This window comes from Saccopteryx leptura, chromosome 5 (genome assembly GCF_036850995.1).
Source record: "Saccopteryx leptura isolate mSacLep1 chromosome 5, mSacLep1_pri_phased_curated, whole genome shotgun sequence".
In the NCBI taxonomy this organism is placed as follows: Eukaryota; Metazoa; Chordata; class Mammalia; order Chiroptera; family Emballonuridae; genus Saccopteryx; species Saccopteryx leptura.
Window position 1 is genome coordinate 140,480,599 of NC_089507.1, and position 23,683 is coordinate 140,504,281.

Genomic DNA, 23,683 nt, shown 5'->3' on the forward strand with positions numbered 1-23,683 from the left:
GTTTTGTTTAGAGATTGTTATTAAGATTGTCCTCAGCAAGCTCGGGGTTACCAATACTGATGGTTTACAGAAAAATTAGTTGTGACATCATCTGAAGCACGGTTGTGTTTTCCTGACTCTCAAGACACACATTTCAAACCAACTCAATGACTGTATCCAGACTTAGCTTTGGGTTTTTGTTTCTCAGTGGGTGCATGTGCATGCATGTATGCACATGTGTGTTAGTTAACATGGGTTTTTTTAATGCATTTAAAATTTTGTTTGCTATACATACAAATTGTCACTGAGATATGTTTTATAAATTCTGTGTTTTTCTAGCATGTGAACTCAACATATTATAGAGGAGAAAATAATTGAACATGATGACCTTCTGAGGGGACAGATTTGAAAAACCAATCACAGCTTTCCTGGAACTGTTGTTTGGTAGAAAAGGTTTTCTGGGTGTTTTGGGAATGCGTTTGGGGGTGTGTGTGTAGGGGGAAGTGACATATTCCAGGCAACTGGGGGAACTATGCTTTAAGAATAATTGCACTGCTTGTCATGTTTCCCAAATGTATGCAGGCAGCATCATACTCTATTTGGATTTTTTTGGACAACATTGTTTCCTGACATTTTACAATATGAATACATGTAGCTGCAGCTAGTCCATTTCTGGTATTGATAAAAACAGCCTCCCTTTATTAGTGCTCCCATTGAGGGAAACCTAAATTGTGCCCAGTTGTTATTACAAACACTACTTCAATAGCCTGCTGGTACAGGTCTCATGAGAGTCTCTACAGCATGTATTCCCAGGGATACCAACACCGTGTGTATAAACTCTGCTGAGCTAGATCCTGCCAACATGGCCAGACCGTTGCACAGCCCATTAGCAGTGGCTCATAGTCTCCACTGTTTGTTTCTGGCATGTGACACTGTCTGTTTTATGTAACTGTCTGACTGGCATTAAATTGGATTTTTAAAATATCTGTCTGACTGGTGGTGGCGCAGTGGGTAGAACATCAACCTGGGATGCTGAGGCACCAGGTTCGAAACCTCAAGGTCGCTGGCTCAAGCGAGGGCTCATCCAGTTTGAGCATAGGATCACCAGCTTGAGCACAGGATCATTGACATGATCCCAAGGTTGCTGGCTTGAGCCCAAGGTCGCTGACTTGAGCCCAAGGTTGCTGCTTGAGCATGGGGTCATGGGGCTTGGCTTGAGCGCCCCCCTCCACACACACACTGTCAAGATATGTATGAGAAGCAATCAATGAACAACTAAAGCGACACAACTATGAATTGGTGTTTCCCATCTCTCTCCCTCTTCTCTCTCTCTCAAAAATACATACATACATACATACATATACCTATACTGTCACCTTAAGATGGATTGAGTATGTATGAGGGGTGAGTAAAACTTCTTTCACATTATTTCCTTTAGCTACAGGCTCTGGAGTATGGGCCAGTGACTTTAAGTGATATCATATGTTGTATAAGCCTGTTACATAGTTTGATGTTACATAATCTTTTGAATATCAGTTTTAAGAGTTGTCGGTAATAGAAAACAGTACAAAAGCTTATCAAAGTACATGATAAGCACTGATAGCAAAATGATTATTTTTTTTAAACACTGAAAATTGAATTTAACCCAAGTATATGATCCCACAAAACCACTGAAATGTCTAATACAGCTTCTCTCAAACCCTTCCGATTTAGGAAATTGAGAAACGGACCCTCAAAAATGCTAAGTTTACAATGAGAAATGCTGTACTTCCACATTTACTCTATGGGTCCTTGACACTTGGGGTCTACACAGCTCTGTTACATATATATTTTCACCATAATCACGAGAGCAGTGGGCAGAAGAAAACGCAGCAGCCTACGTCAATTTGGGCCCTTCACAAAAAATTGCAACTGCAAATTAACCACAGCTCAGGGCAAATACCAAGACAACATGTAAGAGCTAAAATACCTAGCACATATGAAACTAAAGAACAAAGGCCATCTGTTAGATTAGGTAAGTATTTTGAGTTTCTCTGTTAGTTATTTTAAGGGGAAACTATGTCATAAGTTTAATATTTGGAAGAGGGAGAGAATGTCTTTTTCAGACCAATCATTAAATTATGAAATATTTCCTATACTATATACAGAAAACAATTTTTAAAAAAGGTATGTATTTACCATCTAAGTTTAACAATTTTAAAATATAGTTTGTTATATTTGTTTCAGGTAGCTTTCTGGTTTTCACAGAAATAAATTTTTATAAGTATTATTAAAAATGTTACCCTTCTAGCAGAGTGATGTTAGTAAGCCAATACTTATGTGACCCTAATGCCCTTTTCTTGCAGTTAACTATACGGACAGAGAACTTTTACATGGCTTTTTAAACTATGGATTTAATATCATTATCAGTAAACACTTGGGCAGCGAGAGACATGTGCCAGATACCAGAAATAAAATGTATGGTTCTATTTTTTTTTTTTTTTTTTTTTTGGTATTGAGGTATAATTGACATATAACATTATATGAGTTTCAGGTGTACAACATAATGAATTGATCTTGGTATCTTTTGTAAAATAATCACAATAGACCTAGTTTACGTAAATCAACATACATCGTTACAAAAAAGCTTTTCTCTTGCACAGAGCACTTTTCATATCCACTCTCCTTGGAGCTTCCAAATAGGCTCCGCAGTAGTATCAACTGTAGTCACCACTCTGTCCCTTACAGCCCAGAACGTCTTTTATAACTGGACTTTGGTACCTATGAGCCCCTGCCCCCTTCACTTCTTCATCCGCCAACTGTCTGTTATTCTCTGTGTCGATGAGCTTTTTTCTGTGTGTGTGTGGTGGGGGAGAGGTGAGGACTGTTGTTTATGCTTCTTAGCTTCCACATGTGAGCTCATTCAGATTTGTTTTGTCCTGTCTGACGTATCTTACTTGGCATAACTCCCTCAACGTCCATCTGTGTTGTTGCAAGATTTCCTTCTTTTCGTGGTTCTGTTTGTAGTGGAACTTTTAATTGTTTTGTTGCATGGTTTTTTTGTTTGTTTGTTTGTTTGTATTTTTCTGAAGCTGGAAATGGGGAGGCAGTCAGACAGACTCTCGCATGCGCCTGACTGGGATCTACCCAGCATGCCCACCAGGGGACGATGCTCTGCCCATCTGGGCGTCGCTCTGTTGCAACCAGAGCCATTCTAGCGCCTGAGGCAGAGGCCATGGAGCCATCCTCAGCACTTGGGCCAACCTTGCTCCAATGGAGCCTTGGCTGCAGGAGGGGAAGAGAGAGACAGAGAGGAAGGAGAGGGGGAGGGGTGGAGAAGCAGATGGGTGCCTCTCCTGTGTGCCCTGCCCAGGAATCGAACCCGGGACTTCTGCATGCCAGGCTGACGCTCTACCACTGAGCCAACCAGCCAGGGCCTCGTTGCGTTTTTAACGGCCACATTTTTAAAAAATCTATTTATCCACTGAGGGACACTTAGTTTGTTCCGATGTCTTGCCTACTACAAATAATGCTGCAATGAACATGGGGGTGCAGATGTCTTTTCGAGTTAAGTGTTTTCATTATCTTCAGATTACTACCTAGAAGTGGAATTGCTTGGTCATATGGTAAGTCTATTTTTAAATTTTTTGAGGAACCTCCATATTGTTTTCCACAGTGGCCACAATGATTTACATCCATTCCTACCAACAGAGCACCAGGGATCCCTTTTCTCTACTTCCTCACCAACACTTGTTATAACAGCCATTCTAACATGGGGGGGGGGGTTGTTGTGGTTTTAATTTGCATTTCCCTGATGATTAGTGATGTTGAGCATCATTTTCATGTACCTGTTGGCCATCTGTGTGTCTTCTTTAGAAAAATGTCTATTCAGATCTTCTGCCCATTTTTCTTAATTGCATCTTGTTCTTGTTTGTTTGCTATTGAGTTGTATGAGTTCCTTATGTATTTTAGATATTAACCCCTTATCGGGCATATGACTTGCAAATAATTTCTCTTATTCACTAGATTGCCTTTTCATTTTGTTGATGGCTTCCTCTGCTATGCAGAAGCTTTTTAGTTTGATGCAGTCCCACTTATTTATTTTTGCTTTTGTTGCCTTTTTTGGAGGGTATCCGATCCAAAAAAAATCATTGCTAAGGTTGATGGCAACGAGCTTCTGCCTATGTTTTCTTCTCGAAGTTTTATGGTTTCAGGTCTTATGGCCAAGTCTTTAATCTATTCTGAGTTAATTTTTGTGTATGGTGTAAGACAGTGGTCCAGTCTCATTCTTTTGCATGTGGCTGCCTTGTTTTTCCAACACAGTTTTTAGAAGAGGCTGCTACTGTAAAGACCCTCACTGTGGATTCTTGCCTCTTTGTCATAAATTGACTGGTCATATATGCATGGGTTTATTTCTGGGATCTCATTTTGTTTCATAAATCCACATGTCTATTTTTATACCAGTACCATACTGTTTTGGTTGCGATAATAACCAATAATAATAATTATAAACCAAAGCTTTATAATAAAGTTTGAAATCAGGGAGCTGAAATCCCAAAACACGAATCATTTTCTCCTGCTTCTTTACGCCTGCAGGTGTCTTCAAAAACATTACCCAATCCATCTTCCTACTGCCAGCGTCATCATTTGTTTCCACAATGAAGAATTGAATGCCTTGTTACGGACCGTGTCCAGTGTCATGAACCTTACTCCACACAAAATCCTTAAAGAAATTATTTTGGTGGATGACATGAGCGACTTTGGTAAGACAGAACACTGATAATCTACCTAAGCTGCTTTGAGGGTGGTACTGCTACCTTTAATGGCCTGAGAGTCATTCTTCACAAAGAAGATTTCTGGGTGGGTGTTGGGGCTGGCACTGAGCTCAATGCTATTGCTACACTGCTAGGGATGGAAGAACTGGTCCCTGTCCTTACCGTGTTGGGAAAATGGGTGGTTAGTGCTTCCATGAGGTGCACGTAGGGGAACCAACCTGGTCTTTTTCTTTTTAAAAAAATTTTCCATTGATTTTGGGAGAGAAAGAAGAAGGGGGAGAAAGAGAGAGAGAAAGAAGCATCAACTTGTTGTTCCACTTAGTTGGTCCATTTAGTTGTGCACTCAATGGTTGCTTCTTGTATGTGCCCTGACCAGGGATCAAACCCACAACCTTGGCACACCAGGATGTGTTCTATCCACTGAGCAACCCGACCAGGGCCTGAGCCTAGCCTCCTTTATCATCAATAGTATTAACCTCTAACTACTGAATGACTGTTGGGTACCAGGCTCTATGCTGAGTGTTGTGTTTCTTCATCTCACGATAATACAGCAAGAAGTATGGTGGGTATCTCTCCTCACTGACAGGGAAACTGAGGCTCACGTGGCCTGACAACTTGCCTAAGAGGCACCACCACGTTAGAAGCATAGTTGTAAGTAATAAAGCCAAACTGTTCCCAAAACACCACAACTCATGCTCTTTCTATTAAAATTTTAAGAGTGACTTTTTTTTAGAGGTATTTCACTGGAAACCAACGACTGTCTACAGTTGATTTTCATACTGCATAGGACAAAGTTTTCCCAGAAAGGGAGAGCTTGTTATTTTTAGGAATCAATGAAAATTGAGCTAAACTGTTTTCATTTCTGCAGTCATCGTTTAGACACTGTCAAGCCTTGGATTTTCCCCCCCCCCCCCCCCCCCGCAGGTGATCTGAAAGAAGAACTAGACCATCACCTAGAAAATTTTCGGGGAAAGATTAAAATAATAAGAAACAAAAAGAGAGAGGGGCTGATTCGAGCAAGGATGATTGGAGCAGCACGTGCTTCGGGTAGGAACATTTCCTTCGCAACGGGAACCGGTGTCTGCGTCACAGAGACCTTTCTGCCTGTGCAGAAGTAATCTGCACTGAGACCCTCCACTGGTGTGAAGAGAGACTAGAAATGTACTTCAGCTGTCTGAGGACTGGATTTTCTTTTAGCTCTGAGGAGTAGTCTGCTTCAAAACATTGATGTGTTATTTCAGACAGAAGAGAGCCTCCTGCAGACACTGTCCTGTCAGCTCCCAATTATAGGGCGAGGGACCCCAGACACAAAGGCTGAGATACGGTTCCACACGTGTGGAATCCACTGCGGGACTCTTGGGAACCAGGCCTGCCAAGCAGTGAGGAAAGCAAGGCTTTTGGGGGCCGTGGAGCCGTAGGGCCGCTGCCTGTGGCACAGGGGACTCTGAAGCCAGGCGGGGCATCTGTTCAGGGTCTCCAAAGCCAGGCGGAAGCGAGATGGAAAAGAGCTGTTGGGAGAAGTTTCTGTGAAGGATCAAGGGTAGGGGAAGAAGTGAGGACTCAAGGCTTCTAGCCCGCCTCCTGGGAAGGGAGGAAGGGAAGGAAGGAGGTCTGGGTCAAAGGAGTTTCAGAAAGGCTCAGCTGGGCTAGTGGGGAACCCAAGCAAAGAGCATCCATTAGGGAGCCCTGCCTTGGACCCCAGCAGCTGAGTTCTAGCTCTCTGCTCCCCCACATCTTCCCCTCCACACACAGCCTGGCTAGCCCTGGCTATTTCCAACACGTATTCTTTATTTTGGCCATGCCATTTCCCCCATGTTCTCTAAGCAGGCCAGACCCTCACGAAAGCTTGAACTCAAGCAAAAATAATTATGCATCTTTGCATCCCGAAGTAAACACCAGAGACGGTATCCTTGGCATGAACACTTGCTAAATTGAGGTGACTGGTCAAACCCAGCCAAATTCAAGTGTTTTTTTTATTGAAGGCTAGCTCAGTTCTACCTGTTCTTTTAGAATCTTCCCCACACCTATTCTCTCACCTGCAGCGCACCAGCTCCTTCTAGATATCTGTAGCACATGACGGCTCACATTTTTGGTCCAAAACAAAGTGTGTTTCTTGACTCCCCCCCCCCCCCCCAGTGGAACTGAAAGCACCTTGAGAACCAAACACATAGCAGATGCTCTACTCACTGGTTGTGTCGGACTTGGATGTGGGTGGTCAGATGTTTCATCCATACGGACTAACACGAGCCTGTTCTTGCTTCCCCAGGAGACGTCCTGGTGTTCCTGGACAGCCACTGTGAGGTGAATAAAGTATGGTTGCAGCCCTTGCTGAATGCCATTGCCAAGAACCACAAAGTGGTAGTGTGTCCTATAATAGACATCATTAACGACATGACTCTGGAGTACCAGCCCTCTCCTATTGTAAGAGGAGCTTTCGACTGGTATCTGCAATTTAAATGGGATAATGTTTTCTCTTATGAGATGGATGGACCAGAAGGGCCCACTGGACCCATCCGGTGAGATTTCTTCTGGTTATGGGGAAATAGCATATGTGTATTGGTACCTAAGAAAAAAACAAACAACTTTTGGCCCTGGCTGGGTAGCTAGAGCATCATCGTCCTGATACACCAAGGTTGTGGGTTTGATCCCCGGTCAGAGCACAAAGATCAACCAATGAATGCATAAATAAATGGGAGGGAAAATCAATGTTTCTCTAAAAACCAATCAATAAAAAAAAATTTTTTAAGAAAAAATAACTGTCAGAATTATTTCTTCAATTTCTTGGCCTTAAGGATATTTTGTTATTTATCTGGGTCCTGAAAGTTATCTTGTTTCTAAAACTCTGTAATAATAGAATGAAGTAGGTTTTGAGTTTCTTCCACTGAAAAAGAGCGCCTCACCCCAGTTCACAACTCTTGCGTGCCTGGAATCCCTCTGATCTCAGAGGTCTTTAGAATGTGGATCTGGTTTTCAGGAGCATGTTGTATATGCTGATCAATGAACAAAATGCCAGCACTGTGGAGAGAAAAAGTATAATGTCTCTGCCAAATTCATTTCTAACATACATATTTACCCAAGGGCTTCTCTCTGTAACTTTAGAGATTGAGATAAATGTGATTTTCCTAGATTATTAGTCTTGGAAACTGCATGTCTAATGTGAGAACAATTTTAATATTGTGCCTTTTAGCTGCATTTATGAGGTTACTTCTAAAGAGACTTTCTCCAGGTCACTTTCTACATTTACTGATAACTCTTTTTTTTTCTTTTGAGAGAGAGGGACGTAGCAGGGAGACGGAGGTGAAAGGCAGAGAGAGAGAGAGAGAGAGAGAGAGAGAGAGAGAGAGAAGCATCAACTCATTTTCCCACTTAGTTTTGCACCCGCTGCTTACTTCTCATACGTGCCCTGACCAGGGCTTGAACCAACCACCGTGGGATTGAGTGGGCAACCTCACTGCTATGGGATGACACTCTATTCCCTGTGCCACCAGCCAGGGCCACATTTACTGATAACTTTTGTCACTGAGCTCACTTCTCTTCTTCTACCACGAACACCTTCATTTCACAAACCACGAGTAAATTTTCTAACACTATAGCCTTGATCTTCACCTCTATTAACTCTCGTCTCCCAATTCACTTTAAATGGGCTTTGCCTCTCCTTCCCCAGATAAAAATTTGTTGATGCCCTTCACACTGTTAAAGCCAGTGCTCACTTGCTCTGTCTGCTGAGCTCTCCCTTCCCTCTCTCTCTCTCACCTGTGTTCTTCCCTTGGCCTCTGACCTCCAGTCTCCTGGTCTTCCTCCTGCCTCACCCATTCCTCTTCCTCCTTCCTGTCTTTCTGCCCGTCCTTCCTCTCCTCTCCCACCCCTTCCTGTTGAGGTGCCCAAGTCTCCATGTTGCCTCCCTTTCTCTACCTCATCCCCTCACAGAGTGAATCTCAATCTGCCTACACCGACCACTCCCATGTTTACGTCTCCAGCCCTGACATCTCTCAGAATGTCAGATGTATCTGTCTGTCTCCTGGCATCTCCGCTTGAATGCTGAATGCACATTGCAAACATCCCAAACCGAGCCTTTCCAGCCAGACCCTGCTCCTCCCATGGCGGTCCCCACTGTGCTGCCTGGCAACTCCATCTTCACGTATTCAGGCCAAACACGTGGGAGTCAGCAGAGACTCTGTCTTCCTTCCAACACCCCACATCCCATGACAGCAAGTCTGCTGGCTCCATCTTCAAAAGAGGTCAAGAATTTGACCCTATCTCACTGCCTTGTTCAAAAGTCCATCGTCTTTCTCTGGGACCACTGTGAACAACCTCTCCCCAGTGTCCCTACTCCCACCTTTGCCTGTTGACTCACTAATTTACCCCTAGCACATTACAGAGGCTTAGTAGATACTTTTTTTGAACAAATGAGTGAATGAATGAACATGGAATTACTTTTTAAACCATTTAGTTTGGTATTTATGGGTCCTGCTATTGGTGGACAAAAAAAGATACTTTGTCGCCTGACCAGGCGGTGGCGCAGTAGATAGAGCGTCGGACTGGGATGCAGAAGGACCCAGGTTCGAGACCCCGGGGTTGCCAGCTTGAGCGCGGACTCATCTGGCTTGAGCAAAAAGCTCACTAGCATGGACCCAAGGTCACTGGCTCGAGCAGGGGGGGGGGGGGGGTTACTCAGTCTGCTGAAGGCCGGCAGTCATGGCACATATGAGAAAGCAATCAATGAACAACTAAGGTGTCGCAACGAAAAACTGATAATTGATGCTTCTCATCTCTCTCCGTTCCTGTCTGTCTGTCCCTATCTATCCCTCTATCTGACACTCTCTCTCTGTCCCTGTAAAAAACAAAAAAAAACAAAAAAGATACTTTGTCACATGATGGTTTTCCCAGAAGTAAATATTACAATTCCCTTACTGCCCTCAGAAAGGGGGATCTCTAAACCCCACCACCCAATTCAGTCATCATCCCCATGGGAAACTCATAGTCGAAAGGTAATTTTCCCTCTGACCAAGACAACACTTAGAATACAGGATGGGGCAAAAATAGGGTTACAGTTGCGAGCACACGAAACAGAGTTTATTCTCGTGTTATTATTTATCAATAATTGTATTATTTTCTGTGAGAACAACGGTAAACTGACTTTTGCCCCACCCTGTATATCGCTTACATAATTTGGTGAGAGTTAAGTAAATGTTATTGCCTACTTTTAGTTGTGATGGTTTTAACTTAGTATATTTTACACATTTAAATGTATATTAAGATGATTTTGGCATAGTTAATATACAGTGTGTCCGTAAAGTCATGGTGCACTTTTGACCGGTCACAGGAAAGCAACAAAAGACGATAGAAATGTGAAATCTGCACCAAATAAAAGGAAAACCCTCCCAGTTTCTGTAGGATGATGTGGCAGCATGTGCTCTGCGCAGATGATGATGTAACACCATGTATACAGCGGAGCAGCCCACGGCCATGCCAGTCAATATGTGGACGGTACAGAGGAAAGTTCAGTATGTTCGGTGGCTCGCTAAATTCGAATCCGTGACCAAAGTGCAACGTGAATATCGGCGCGTTTATAATGAAGCGCCACCACATAGGAATAACATTACTCGGTGGGATAAGCAGTTGAAGGAAACTGGCAGTTTGGTGGAGAAACCCCGTTCTGGTAGGCCATCAGTCAGTGACAAGTCTATAGAGGCTATACGGGATAGATACCTAAGGAGCCCTAAAATTTGTGCGTGAGCCCACATTGAACTGCACTGAATAGGTATGAAACTGGGAGAGTTTTCCTTTTATTTGGTGCAGATTTCACATTTCTATCGTCTTTTGTTGCTTTCCTGTGATCAGTCAAAAGTGCACCATGACTTTATGGATGCACCATAGTTATTTTCTCGTTTTTAACTACATTATCATTAATATTCAATATAATTTTTGGAAAAATCCGTAATGGCTCAGTCTGCAGAATGAGTTTACTCTTTATGTGTCCTTTTTTAGGTCCCCTGCCATGGCTGGAGGAATTTTTGCTATAAATCGGCATTATTTTAATGAGATCGGGCAGTACGACAAGGGCATGAACCTCTGGGGAGGAGAAAACTTGGAACTTTCACTCAGGGTAATTCAGATTCTGTTTTCTTAAATAGTTACCTTTGTACATACAAAGTGAAATCAAACTTTAAGTCATGTCACCTGCTGTGGCAGTTATGCCGTTTTCCTACATGAGGAAGTGGCATCACTCTGATGTCACATGGGGGATTTTAGGACATTTCCATTTTAGGTTCCCCCTTCCACTGCTTGGTGGTGTGCAGTTTCCTTCACAGGAGTTTCTTCCTCTGCACATCATCTCAAACGTGGGCGTTCCTGGACTGTTCCTCTGTCAACTCTGTCTTCCGACTCCCTCGGGGCTCAGGGCTGATATCAGCCATGCTGCACCTGTGAACCATGCCCCTCTTCATACCTAATCGGCATCAGAATGGGTCATGGATGAGAGAGGCAGAATCACTCAGTCTTCTGCGTGCTGGCTCAGAGGCCAGACTTCCTGAGTTTGAATCCTGTGCTTTGCCACTTACCAGCCCTGTGTCACTGTTGGCAAGCTGCTTAACCAATCCATGTATTAGTTTCTCCATCTGTAAAATGGGCATAATCGCAGCATCTGCATCGTAGGGTTGTTATGAGGACTAAATGAAATGAAACTTGGTAAATGTTAGCTGTCGTTATGTTTACAGAACAAAATTCAGCAGTTGCCTATTGCTAGCAAACATACATGAATACATTTTCTGTATTTTTCTTATGTCTAGATCTGGATGTGTGGAGGCCAACTCGTTATGCTGCCCTGCTCTCGAGTGGGACATCTTTTGAGGCAAAGAATCATGAATCAAACGGAAGCTGTCAAAGCCATGAACCATAACAACCTGAGGCTGGTGCACGTTTGGCTGGATGAATACAAGGTAAAGAGTATGTCTCTGATTTGAAAAGATGGGTGAGAGGACACAGTGGGGTTTGCCCTGAAGAAGTCTTCTACTGCCTTTCCAGATATTAGGTTTTGTTCTTTTCTCTCTTTTCCTTAAATTAGCAGCACCCCTTCAACCACTCGTCCACTCGTCTCCAGACCCTGTCCTCAATTAGTTCATTCTAAGCTGCTACACTTAACCTTTACTTTTAAATTTCTAGGGAAACTCAAGTTTCTCAGAAGTAAACCAACCAACACAAGAAGTCTTTTTTTGTTGTTGTTGTCGCTTAGGTCTATTGGCCCCTTAGCCTAAGGACTACCCCTCTGAAGCAATCAACTCTCCCTCTCTCCCTGCTCCCATCCCCAAAGGCAACTTTTCGATTCTCTTCCTCCACGACTATTACGTTTCCAACTATGTGATTGCTGCTGATCCCAGGACCATGCAAGAACCTCTACTGTGTCTTTTCTTATCTATCAACAAAGATTTCTGTAACAAAGTCAAACCCCTTCCTGTGTGCATCTCCCCAAGGTTTAAGCCCTGCCAGGACCTAAAAGGGTACGCATACAGAGAACGTGCCATGTGGTTCCATTTAACTGAAAAGTCGTCCACCCAGAATCCAAGCACAATGCATGTGGACACTGACCCCCAACAAGACTTCTTTTCAGATACACGGGTAGAAATACGGAAGAATCTCTCTGTGATATTATACGTCCTGGTCTTCATATAATATTTCCTTAATTTATTCTTTTAAGTTATAAAAGTTAATACTGCTGAATTTATTAAGGAATCAGGACAATGTGGATTAAATCCTCAGGTAGATATTTCTAGATAGGACCAAGTATTGGCAAGCAACAGGAATTTTCAGATACTGATAGACTCACTTTGGAAAACAGTTGGGCAACATTAAGTGAAAGATATGTAACCTGACCAGGCAGTTGCACAGTGGATAGAGCATCAGACTGGGATGCAGAAGACCCAGATTCGAAACCCCAAGGTTGCTGGCTTGAGCATGGGTTCATCCAGCTTGAGCGTGGGGTCACTGGCTTAAGCATGGGATAACAGACATGACCCCATGGCTGCTGGCTTGAGCCCAATGGTCGCTGGCTTAAGCCCAAGGTCACTGGCTTGAACAGGGATCACTTGATCTGCTGGAGCCCCCTGCCCCCAGTCAAGGTACATATGAGAAAGCAATCAATGAAGAACTAAGGTACTGCGACACAGAATAGATGCCTCTAATCTCTCTTCCTCTCTCTCTGTCCCTATCTGTCCCACTTTCTGTCTCTTTCTGTCTCTGTCAATAATAATAATAATAATAATAATAATAATAAGATATGGAGAGCCCATGATCCAGCCATTCCATTCTGGAGAAATGAAAGCTTTTGTGCACCAGAATACATAGCAAGGAGGTTTATAAACAGCATTGTTTGCTAGCCCCGCATGAATGCAACTCAAACACTCAACAAAAGCAGAATGGATCAATGTGCTATACTTAGTTGCTACAGGAATGGAAATGAACCAACCATACACACACACACCACACACACAAAACACACACAACAGTATAGGTAAATCTTATAGACATAATGGTGAACAGAAGCAGCCAAACACAGTAGAATATACTGTGTTTTTCTGGAAGTTAAAAATGGGTAAAATGAGGTAAGACAAGATGGCGATGGAGTAGGTGGAAGTACCAACTTCCACCACCCAGAACCAAAGTGGATTACAAACTAATTTTAAGAACCATCATCTGGAAAAACCAACTTTGGACTAAACTAAGAGGACTCTTCAACCAAGGAACACTGAAGAAGGCACACTGAGACTGGCAGGAAAAGCGGAAACGTGGAGAGGGCTGCCCAGCTCCCCAGAACAAACGGCAGCCGGGAGAGGCTCGCATGGTGGGAAGTGAGTTTAGCAGAGAGAGGAGGGTCCTGAGTTCCCAGGAACAAAGCCCCAGCCTACAGCCCCAGAGCATAGAAGAGGCGTATGGACAGTATTTAGTTGGAAACAAGACAGGATACTGTTTGTGAGAAAGGGACTGATTTCCCAGACCCAGGATTCTTCTTAAAGGGACCACATAGAACACCTCTCTCACAACCACTCACCCGGGGCTCCCGGGGATGGAGAGAGAGGAGAAGACCGGAGTAGCAGGAAGAGAGTGTAATCTAGGAGGCACAGGGAGAAACATTTTGAGAGACAGCCACCCTAACCCCTGGGATGAGTCATTCCCCAAAACTGAAGTGAGTATTTCCCCTGGAAACAGCAATACCAGCAAAGGGAAGCAGGACACCAGCCAAACAAGCTCTCCCGTGGCACTCAGAGCAGAGTCGCTTAGAAGGAGGGAGCTTTCGGGACTACAGTAGTCAGTCTTAGGGTCTGAGCTGCACGCCCCACCCACATGGCTGAGGGCTCGCCAGAGGGTGGGTGGCGGTGGGACACGGAAGCGTGGTTCTGTCAGCAAGGGCGGAAGCTGGCTAGCCACCACTGAGGCACAGGTGTGAGCTAAGACTTGCCCGGCTGGGGAGGAGGGGATGTGCAAAAGTGGTCAAGCCCAGCTATGTGCTGCCTACAAACCAGCCTGCAAGGGGAAGGGCTGGAACCCAGGACGGGGTGGAGATCTGCCCTTGAGCAAGGGTGCAGGAGCACAGCCTTGCCCCGCCCACGAAACCGAAGCTTATTGACTGACTTGAGAGCCAGCTCCTTCCGCGGAGGTGGAGCCAAAAGACCAGAACAGGCGGAGTCCCACTACTGAGCCTGGGCACACAGTCTCGCCCAGCCTGTGGAGCCAAGGCTTGCAGCCGTCCCAAAAGCAGGCTCCTCCTGCAGGGGTGGGGCAAAAGCCCAGAATCAGGCTGAGATCTGCAGCTGAGCAAAGGTGCTTACCCCTGCCCTCAGGGCCGAGCATAACGTGCCATCCACAGGGGTGGGGCGAAGGCCAAGGCCATTGAGGTTTGTACATCCGAGCATGTGATCACAGCCACTCCTGTGAAGGAGAGGCAGAAACCACAGCAACAGCCTCAGTGGGCAGGCACCGGCAACGCCTATACCTGAATGCCCTAGGCAGCAACAGCAGAGGGGGTGGGGGGCCTGCAGACAGACCACACCTAGGGAACACAGAGGCCACACCCAGTGGACTCCAGTGGCCAAAATCTTCGTTTACATAGACAAAATGAGAAATCAGAGAAATGCAACACAAATGAATCAAGAGAAATCCCCAGAAAAGGACCTGAATGAGTCAGATATTACCAAATTACCAAATGCAGAGTTTAAAATAATGATTGTTAGGATGCCCAAAGATATTAGAACAACAATAGATGGTCATTACAAACACCGAAAGAGATAGCAAATATAATAAAGGACATTGAAATAATAAAAAAGAATCAGTCAGAAATGACAAATACAATATCAGAAATGAAGAACACAATGAAAAGAATTAAAAGCAGGATAGATGAAGCTAAGAATCGAATCAGCAAGTCAGAGGACAAGATAAATGAAGGCACAGAAGCAGAGCAGAAAAAAGAAAAGAGACTCAAAAAGTCTGAGGAAACTCTCAGAGAGCTCTGTGACAACATGAAGAGAAATAACATCCGCATCATAGGGGTTCCTGAAGAAGAAGAGAAAGAACAAGGGATAGAGACTTTGTTCAAACTATCATAGCTGAAAACTTCCCTCAATTAAGGCAGGAAAACATCTCACAAGTTTAAGAAGCACAGAGAACTCCATTAAAGAGAAACCCAAAGAAATCTACACCAAGACACATCATAATTAAAATACCAAAGATAAGTGATAAAAAGAAAATATTAAAAGCTGCTAGAGAAAAAAAGACTATCACCTACAAAGGAGCCCTCATAAGGAAGACTTCCGACTTCTCAACAGAAACACTTGAGGCCAGAAGGGAGTGGCAAGAAATATTCAAAGTAATGCAGAACAAGAGCCTACTAACCTTGCTGGCAAGGTTATCGTTTAAAATTGAAGGAGAAATAAAAAGCTTTCCAGACAAAAAAAAACCTCAAAGAATTCACTACAGCCAAACCAAGGCTGCAAGAAATGCTAAGGGGCCTGTTGTAAACAGATCAAAGGAGAAAAAGAATATAGCAAAAGAGGATTACAGTTTTAAAGAATAAAATGGCAATAAACAACTACATATCAATAATAACCTTAAATGTAAATGGATTAAATGATCCGATCCAAAGACATAGGGTAGCTGCGTGGATAAGAAAACAGGACCCACCCTGGCCGGTTGGCTCAGTGGTTGAGCGTCGGCCTGGCGTGCAGAAGTCCCGGGTTCGATTCCCAGCCAGGGCACACAAGAGAAGCGCCCATCTGCTTCTCCACCCCTCCCCCTCTCCTTCCTCTCTGACTCTCTCTTCCCCTCCCGCAGCCGACGCTCCATTGGAGCAAAGATGGCCCGGGCGCTGGGGATGGCTCCTTGGCCTCTGCCCCAGGTGCTAAAGTGGCTCTGGTCGCGTCAGAGTGACGCCCCGGAGGGGCAGAGCATCGCCCCCTGGTGGGCACAGCGTCGCCCCCTGGTGGGCGTGCCGGGTGGATCCCGGTAGGGTGCATGCGGGAGTCTGTCTGACTGTCTCTCCGTTTCTAGCTTCAGAAAAATACAAAAAAAAAAAAAAAAAAAAAAGAAAACAGGACCAATACATATGCTGTCTACAAGAGACATACCTTAAAACAAAAGATGCACATAGACTGAAGATAAAAGGATGGAAAAAAATATTTCACGTAAATGGAAATGAAAAAAAAGCTGGAGTAGCAATACTTATATCAGACAAAATAGACTTTAAAACAAAGGCTCTCGTAGGCCCTGGCCGGTTGGCTGAGTGGTAGAGCGTTGGCCTGGCCTGCAGAAGTCCCGGGTTCGATTCCCAGCCAGGGCATACAGAAGAGGCGCCCATCTGCTTCTCCACCCCTCCCCCTCTCCTTCCTCTCTGCCTCTCTCTTCCCCTCCTGCAGCCAAGGCTCCCTTGGAGCAAAAAGATGGCCCGGGCGCTGGTGATGGCTCCTTGGCCTCTGCCCCAGGCGCTAGAGTGGCTCTGGTCGTGACAGAGCGATGCCCCGGATGGGCAGAGCATCACCCCCCGGTGGGCATGCCGGGTGGATCCCGGTCGGGCACATGCGGGAGTCTGTCTGACTGCCTCCCCGTTTCCAGCTTCAGAAAAATACAAAAAAAACCCCAAAAAACAAAAAAACAAAGGCTATAGTAAGAGATAAAGAAGGTCACTACATAATGATAAAGGGAGCAATCCAACAGGAAGATATAACCGTTATAAATATCTATGCAACTAATATAAGAGCACCTAAATATATAAAGCAGACTTTGATGGATTTAAAGGGCAAGATCAACAGCAATACTATAGTGGGGGATTTCAATACCCCACTAACATCACTAGATAGATACTCAAGAAAAAAATTAACAAAGAAACAGCAGACTTAAAGGACATACTAGATCAACTCGATTTAATAGATATCTTCAGAACCTTTCACCCTAAAGCAGCAGAATATACATTCTTTTCAAAGGCTCATGAAATCATATCGAGCACTTTCTCTGATCACAATGGCATGAAACTAGACATCAACCACAACATAAAAACAGAAAAATATTCAAACACTAGGAAACTAAATACCAAGTTATTAAATAAAGAATGAGTTAACGATATCAAAGAAGAAATTAAAAAATTCCTAGAAACGAACGACAAAGAGTATACATCAACTCAAAATTTATGGGATACAGGCCCTGGCCAGTTGGCTCAGTTGTAGAGCGTTGGCCTAGCGTGCAGAGGACCCGGGTTCGATTCCCGGCCAGGGCACACAGGAGAAGCGCCCATTTGCTTCTCCACCCCTCCGCCGCGCTTTCCTCTCTGTCTCTCTCTTCCCCTCCCGCAGCCAAGGCTCCATTGGAGCAAAGATGGCCCGGGTGCTGGGGATGGCTCTGTGGCCTCTGCCTCAGGCACTAGAGTGGCTCTGGTCGCAACATGGCGACGCCCAGGATGAGCAGAGCATCGCCCCCTGGTGGGCAGAGCGTCACCCCTGGTGGGTGTGCCGAGTGGATCCCAGTCAGGCGCATGCGGGAGTCTGTCTGACTGTCTCTCCCTGTCTCCAGCTTCAGAAAAATTAAAAAAAAAATTAAAAAATTTATGGGATACAGCAAAAGCAGTCCTGAGAGGGAAGTTCATAGCATTACAGGCATACCTTAAGAAGCTAGGAAAAGCTCAAATAAACAACTTGACCCTGCATCGAAAAGAACTAGAAAAAGAACAGCAATTAAAGCCCAGAGCTAGTAGAAGGAAGGAAATAATAAAGATCAGAGCAGAAATAAATGACATAGAGGCTAAACAACAATACAGAGGATCAATGAAACCAGGAGCTGGTTCTTTGAAAAGGTAAAAAAGATCGATGAACCTTTTACCAGACTCACCAAGAAAAAAAGAGAAAGGACTCAAATAAATAAAATTAGAAATGAGAGTGGAGAAATAACAACTGACAGAACAGAAATACAAAATATTGTAAGAAAATACTATGAAGAACTGTACACCAAAAAACTAGACAACCTAGATGAAATGGACAAATTTCTTGAAACATATAATCTTCCAAAAATTAATCTGGAAGAATCAAAAAACCTAAACAGACCAATTACAACAAATGAGATTGAAACAGTTATTAAAAAACTCCCAAAAAAGCAAAGTCCTGGGCCTGCTGGCTTTGCAAGTGAATTCTACCAAATATTCAAAGAAAGAACTAACTCCTATTCTCAAACTATTTCAAAAAATTCAAGAGGAAGGAAGACTTCCAAGCTCCTTTTATGAGGTGAGCATAATTCTGATTCCAAAACCAGGCAAAGACAACACAAAGAAAGAAAATTATAGACCAATATCCCTGATGAATTTAGATGCTAAAATCCTCAACAAAATATTAGCAAACCGGATCCAGCAATATATGAAAAAAATCATACACCATGATCAAGTGAGATTTATTCTTGGGAGGCAAGGCTGGTACATTATTCACAAATCAATCAATGTGATTCATCATATAAACAAAAGGAAGGAGAAAAACCACAAGATAATTTCAATTGATGCAGAAAAAAGCATTTGATAAAATCCAGCACCCATTCATGATCAAAACTCTCAGCAAAGTGGGAATACAGGGAACATACCTCAACATGATATAAGCCATTAATGACAAGCCCACAGCCAACATCATACTCAATGGACAAAAGTTAAAAGCAATTCCCTTAAGATCAGGAACAAGGCAGGGGTGCCCCCTTTCACCACTCTTATTTAACATAGTTCTGGAAGTCCTAGCCACAGCAATCAGAGAAGAAAAAGAAATAAAAGGCATCCAAATTGGAAAAGAAGAGCTAAAACTATCATTATTTGCAGATGATTGATATTGTATATAGAAAACCCTAAAGTCTCAGTCAAAAAACTATAGACCTGATAAATGAATTCAGCAAGGTGGCAGGATATAAACTTAATACTCAGAAATCAGAGGCATTTTCATATACTAACAATGAACTGTCAGAAAGAGAAATTAAGGAAACAATCCCTTTCACCATTGCAACCAAAAAGATAAAGTACCTAGGAAAAATTTAACCAGGGAGATTAAAGACTTGTACTCGGAAAATTATAAAACATTGATAAAAGAAATCAGGGAAGATACAAACAAGTGGAAGCATATACCGTGCTCATGGTTAGGAAGAATAAACATCATTAAAATGTCTATATTACCCAAAGCAATTTATAAATTCAATGCAACACCAATTAAAATACCAATGACATACTTCAAAGATATACAATACATATTCCAAAAATTTATATGGAACCAAAAAAGAACACAAATAGCCTCAGCAATCTTGAAAAGGAAGAATAAAGTGAGAGGTATCACACTTCCTGATATCAAGTTATACTACAAGGCCATTGTACTCAAAACAGCCTGGTACTAGCATAAGAACAGGCATATAGATCAATGGAACAGAACTGACAACCCAGAAATAAAACCACACTTTTATGGACAACTGACATTTGACAAAGGAGGTAAGAGCATACATTGAAGTAAAGACAGCCTCTTCAACAAATGGTGTTGAGAAAATTGGACAGCTACCTGCAAAAAAATGAAACTAGACCACCAACTTACACCAATCACAAAAATAAACTCAAAATGGATAAAAGACTTAAATGTAAGCTGTACAACCATAAGCATCTTAGAAGAAAACATAGGCAGTAAGCTCTCTGACATCTCTTGCAGCAATATATTTGCTGATTTATCCCCACAGGCAAGTGAAATAAAAGACAGGATAAACAAATGGGACTATATCAAACTAAAAAGCTTTTGCACAGCTAAAGACAATAAGAACAGAATAAAAAGACAAACTACACAATGGGAGAATATATTTGACAATATGTTTGATAAGGGGTTAATAACCAAAATTTATAAAGAACTTGTGAAACTCAATACCAGAAAGACAAACAATCCAATCAAAAAATGGGCAAAAGAAATGAATAGACACTTCTCCAAAGAGGACATACAGATGGCCATAATCATATGAAAAAATGCTCAACATCACTAATCATTAGAGAAATGCAAATTAAAACCACAATGAGATATCACCTCACACCAGTCAGAATGGCGCTCATCAACAAAACAACACAGAATAAGTGCTGGCGAGGATGTGGAGAAAAGGGAACCCTCCTGCACTGCTGGTGGGAATGCAGACTGGTGCAGCCTCTGTGGAAAACAGTATGGTGATTCCTCAAAAAATTAAATATCAAACTGTCTTTTGACCCAGCTATACCACTTTTAGGAATATACCCCAAGAACACCATAGCACTGTTTGAAAAGAAGTAATGCACCCATGTTTATGGCAGCATTGTTCACAATAGCGAAGATCTGGAAACAGCCCAAGTGTCTCTCAGTGGATGAGTGGATTAAAAAGTTTTGGTACATATATACTATGGAATACTACTCAGCCATAAGAAATGATGACATTGGATCATTTACAACAACATAGATGGACCTTGAAAACATTATACTGAGCGAAATAAGTAAATTAGTAAAAAACTAAGAACTATATGATTCCATATATAGGTGGGACATAAAAATGAGACTCAGAGACATGGACAAGAGTGTGGGGGTTACAGGGTAGGGGAGAGGAGAGGGAGGGAATTGGGGGAGGGGAGGGGCACAAAGAAAACCAGTTAGAAGGTGATGGAGGACAATTGGACTTTGGGTGATGGGAATGCAGCATAATCAAATGCCAAAATAACCTAGAGATATTTTCTCTGAACATATGTTCCCTGATTTATCAATGTCATCCCATTAAAATTTTTTTAAAAAACATAGAAAGAAAGAAAATGGGTAAAATGAAACTATAGAATCTATGAATGCATATTTAGATACCAAAGCTAGAAAGAGAAGGTTGGCTCAGTGGTAGAGCGTCAGCCTGGCGTGCAGGAGTCCCAGGTTCGATTCCCGGCCAGGGCACACAGGAGAAGTGCCCATCTGCTTCTCCACCCCTCCCCCTCTCCTTCCTCTCTGTCTCTCTCTTCCCCTCCTGCAGCTGGGGCTCCACTGGAACAAAGTTTGCCCGGGCGCTGAGGATGGCTCAGTGGCCTCTGCCTCAGGTGCTAGAATGGCTCTAATTGCGGCAGAGCGACGCCCCTAGATAGGCAGAGCATCACCCCCTGATGGGCATGCCAGGTAGATCCCGGTCGGGCACATGCGGGAGTCTGTCTGACTGCCTTCCCGTTTCCAGCTTCAGAAAAAAAAGAAAAAAGAAATGAATCTATAATCAGGATAGCATTTAAGGACAGGAAACACGAGGGCCTCTGGGAGGCTGGTGATGTTCTATTTCTTCACCTAGTCAGCATTAACCAAGGTTGATTTTTTTTTTTCAGTAATCCATTAAGTTGTACGTTTATATTTTATGTGATCTTTTTTGTATGTTTATTGTATTTCCTGATTTTTAAAAACTATTTTTTAAAAAGGTAATGCTGCAGCCCTGGCCGGTTGGCTCAGCGGTAGAGCGTCGGCCTGGTGTGCGGGGTACCCGGGTTCGATTCCCGGCCAGGGCGCATAGGAGAGGCGCCCATTTGCTTCTCCACCCCCACCCCCCTCCTTCCTCTCTGTCTCTCTCTTCCCCTCCCGCAGCCAGGGCTCCATTGGAGCAGGGATGGCCCGGGCGCTGTGGGTGGCTCCTTGGCCTCTGCCCCAGGCGCTGGAGTGGCTCTGGTCACGGCAGAGCGACTCCCCTGGTGGGCGTGCTGGGTGGATCCCGGTCGGGCGCATGCGGGAGTCTGTCTGACTGTCTCTCCCCGTTTCCAGCTTCAGAAAAATACAAAAAAAAAAAAAAAAAAAAAAGGTAATGCTTTTATAAAACGTCATACAGGCCTGACCTCTGGTGGCGCAGTGGGATAAAGCGTCGACCTGGAACACTGAGGTTGCCGGTTCGAAACCTTGTGCTTGCCTGGTCAAGGCACATATGGGAGTTGATACTTCCTGCTCCTCCCCCTTCTCTCTCTCTCTCTCTCTCTCTCTCTCTCTCCCCTCTCTCTAAAAATCAATAAATAAAATGTTAAAAACAAAAACAAAAAACGTCATACAATAATGAAGAATATGAAATAAAATGTAAGGTTTCTAAGCCTAGAGTTCTACCCAAGTAATCACTAAATTGCTGCTTATGGTTTCTTGCATTTAGTTTGTTGATTTTTATTTATTTATTTATTTTTGTCTGTTAATTCTGGTCACAAATTTAAGTATTTGACTTGAACACAGCTAGGATTGCCAAAAGGTTTCATCTGACTTAAAAAGAATATAATGTTTGGCATAATCAATGGGTTGTATGACACGGCACACTGGGCCATTTAGTTGAGTGACATTGGACAAGAGGAGGTTCAAACAGGGAGACGTTTGCCCAAGGTCTTCTCTGCCTTCACTCCAAAATGTCGACAGCCCTCCCCCACCCTTAGCCCCATCCCTTGCACAACTACCCCAGGGAACTAGGGATGACAAGACAAGATGGCAAAGATCTATGGTGCTAAAGGACCCCTGGGGAGAATCCAACGTGGCATGCCCATAGCGTGCTAATTTTGCTAAGCCTGCTCTTCTCAATCAACAATATCATTATACTATACGCTGGGAATTAAGAATATAGAGATGAAAATATAAGGAGGCTTTGGACTACTTAGAATAGCTGCTTCCTTCAACCAGAGAGCCTAAAAAGCTAACTAGGAGTGGTAATCATAATGGCCAACACTGACATGACACTATGTGCTAGCTTTCATCTCTGATGGGCTTAGCACATATTAACGTGTTCAGTCCTCACAGCAACCCCCATGAGGGTAGGTGCCAAGGTCACCTGTTTAATAAATAGCAGAGCCAGCATTTAAACCCAGGTTGTCTTCCTCCAGAGTCAATTTGCCCTTAGCTACCACAACATCCGCCATTTCTGAAACCATGAAGGTGTTAATTGGAATGGGGGATTGAGGTGTTTTTTTGAGGGGGTCCTTGAGCATCATTGAGAGAATAGGAGAAAGGGAGTGTACTCCACCTTAGCCATTGTCCATCACAGCATATACTGTGAATATGTGTGGGGTTAGTCCCAGGTTCTCTGTTTGTCCGTATACAGAGGATGTCAGGAGGTTTTTAAGTACAGATGATGAAAATTTATACCGCTATGTTAGATGCCATGATTTGATGACCAAAGAGTTGTTTGGTTTATGAAACTCTTCATTTCCATTTAGGAGCAGTTTTTTTTACGAAGACCTCACCTGAAATTCATTCCCTATGGAAACATTAGTGAGCGTGTCGAATTAAGGAAACAGTTGGGTTGCAAGTCATTTCAGTGGTATTTGGATACTGTCTTCCCAGAACTGGAGCCAGTCGGGGGCAGCTAAAGAAAAGAAAATGAATTGTTTTCATTATCAAAGGTTAAAAAGTTTCCTAGTCCATCAAAATAGAGAAGAATACAAGTTTGGAACATCATGACATTAGATGAAATACAATTGGAAA

The 23,683-nt window shown here is 43.3% G+C and overlaps 1 protein-coding gene across 1 annotated transcript; it reads left to right on the forward strand.

The window, feature by feature from the left end:
* The first annotated feature begins 330 nt into the window (after window positions 1–330).
* On the forward strand, window positions 331–23,665 carry GALNTL5 (polypeptide N-acetylgalactosaminyltransferase like 5). The gene is made up of 10 exons (XM_066385202.1): window positions 331–423; window positions 1,693–1,993; window positions 2,065–2,073; window positions 2,325–2,436; window positions 4,555–4,721; window positions 5,658–5,780; window positions 7,000–7,249; window positions 10,722–10,839; window positions 11,522–11,671; window positions 23,416–23,665. Exons 2-10 carry the CDS (start codon window positions 1,732–1,734, stop codon window positions 23,566–23,568), a joined length of 1,344 nt encoding a protein of 447 aa, XP_066241299.1. The 5' UTR covers window positions 331–423; window positions 1,693–1,731; the 3' UTR covers window positions 23,569–23,665.
* Window positions 23,666–23,683: the final 18 nt, after the last annotated feature.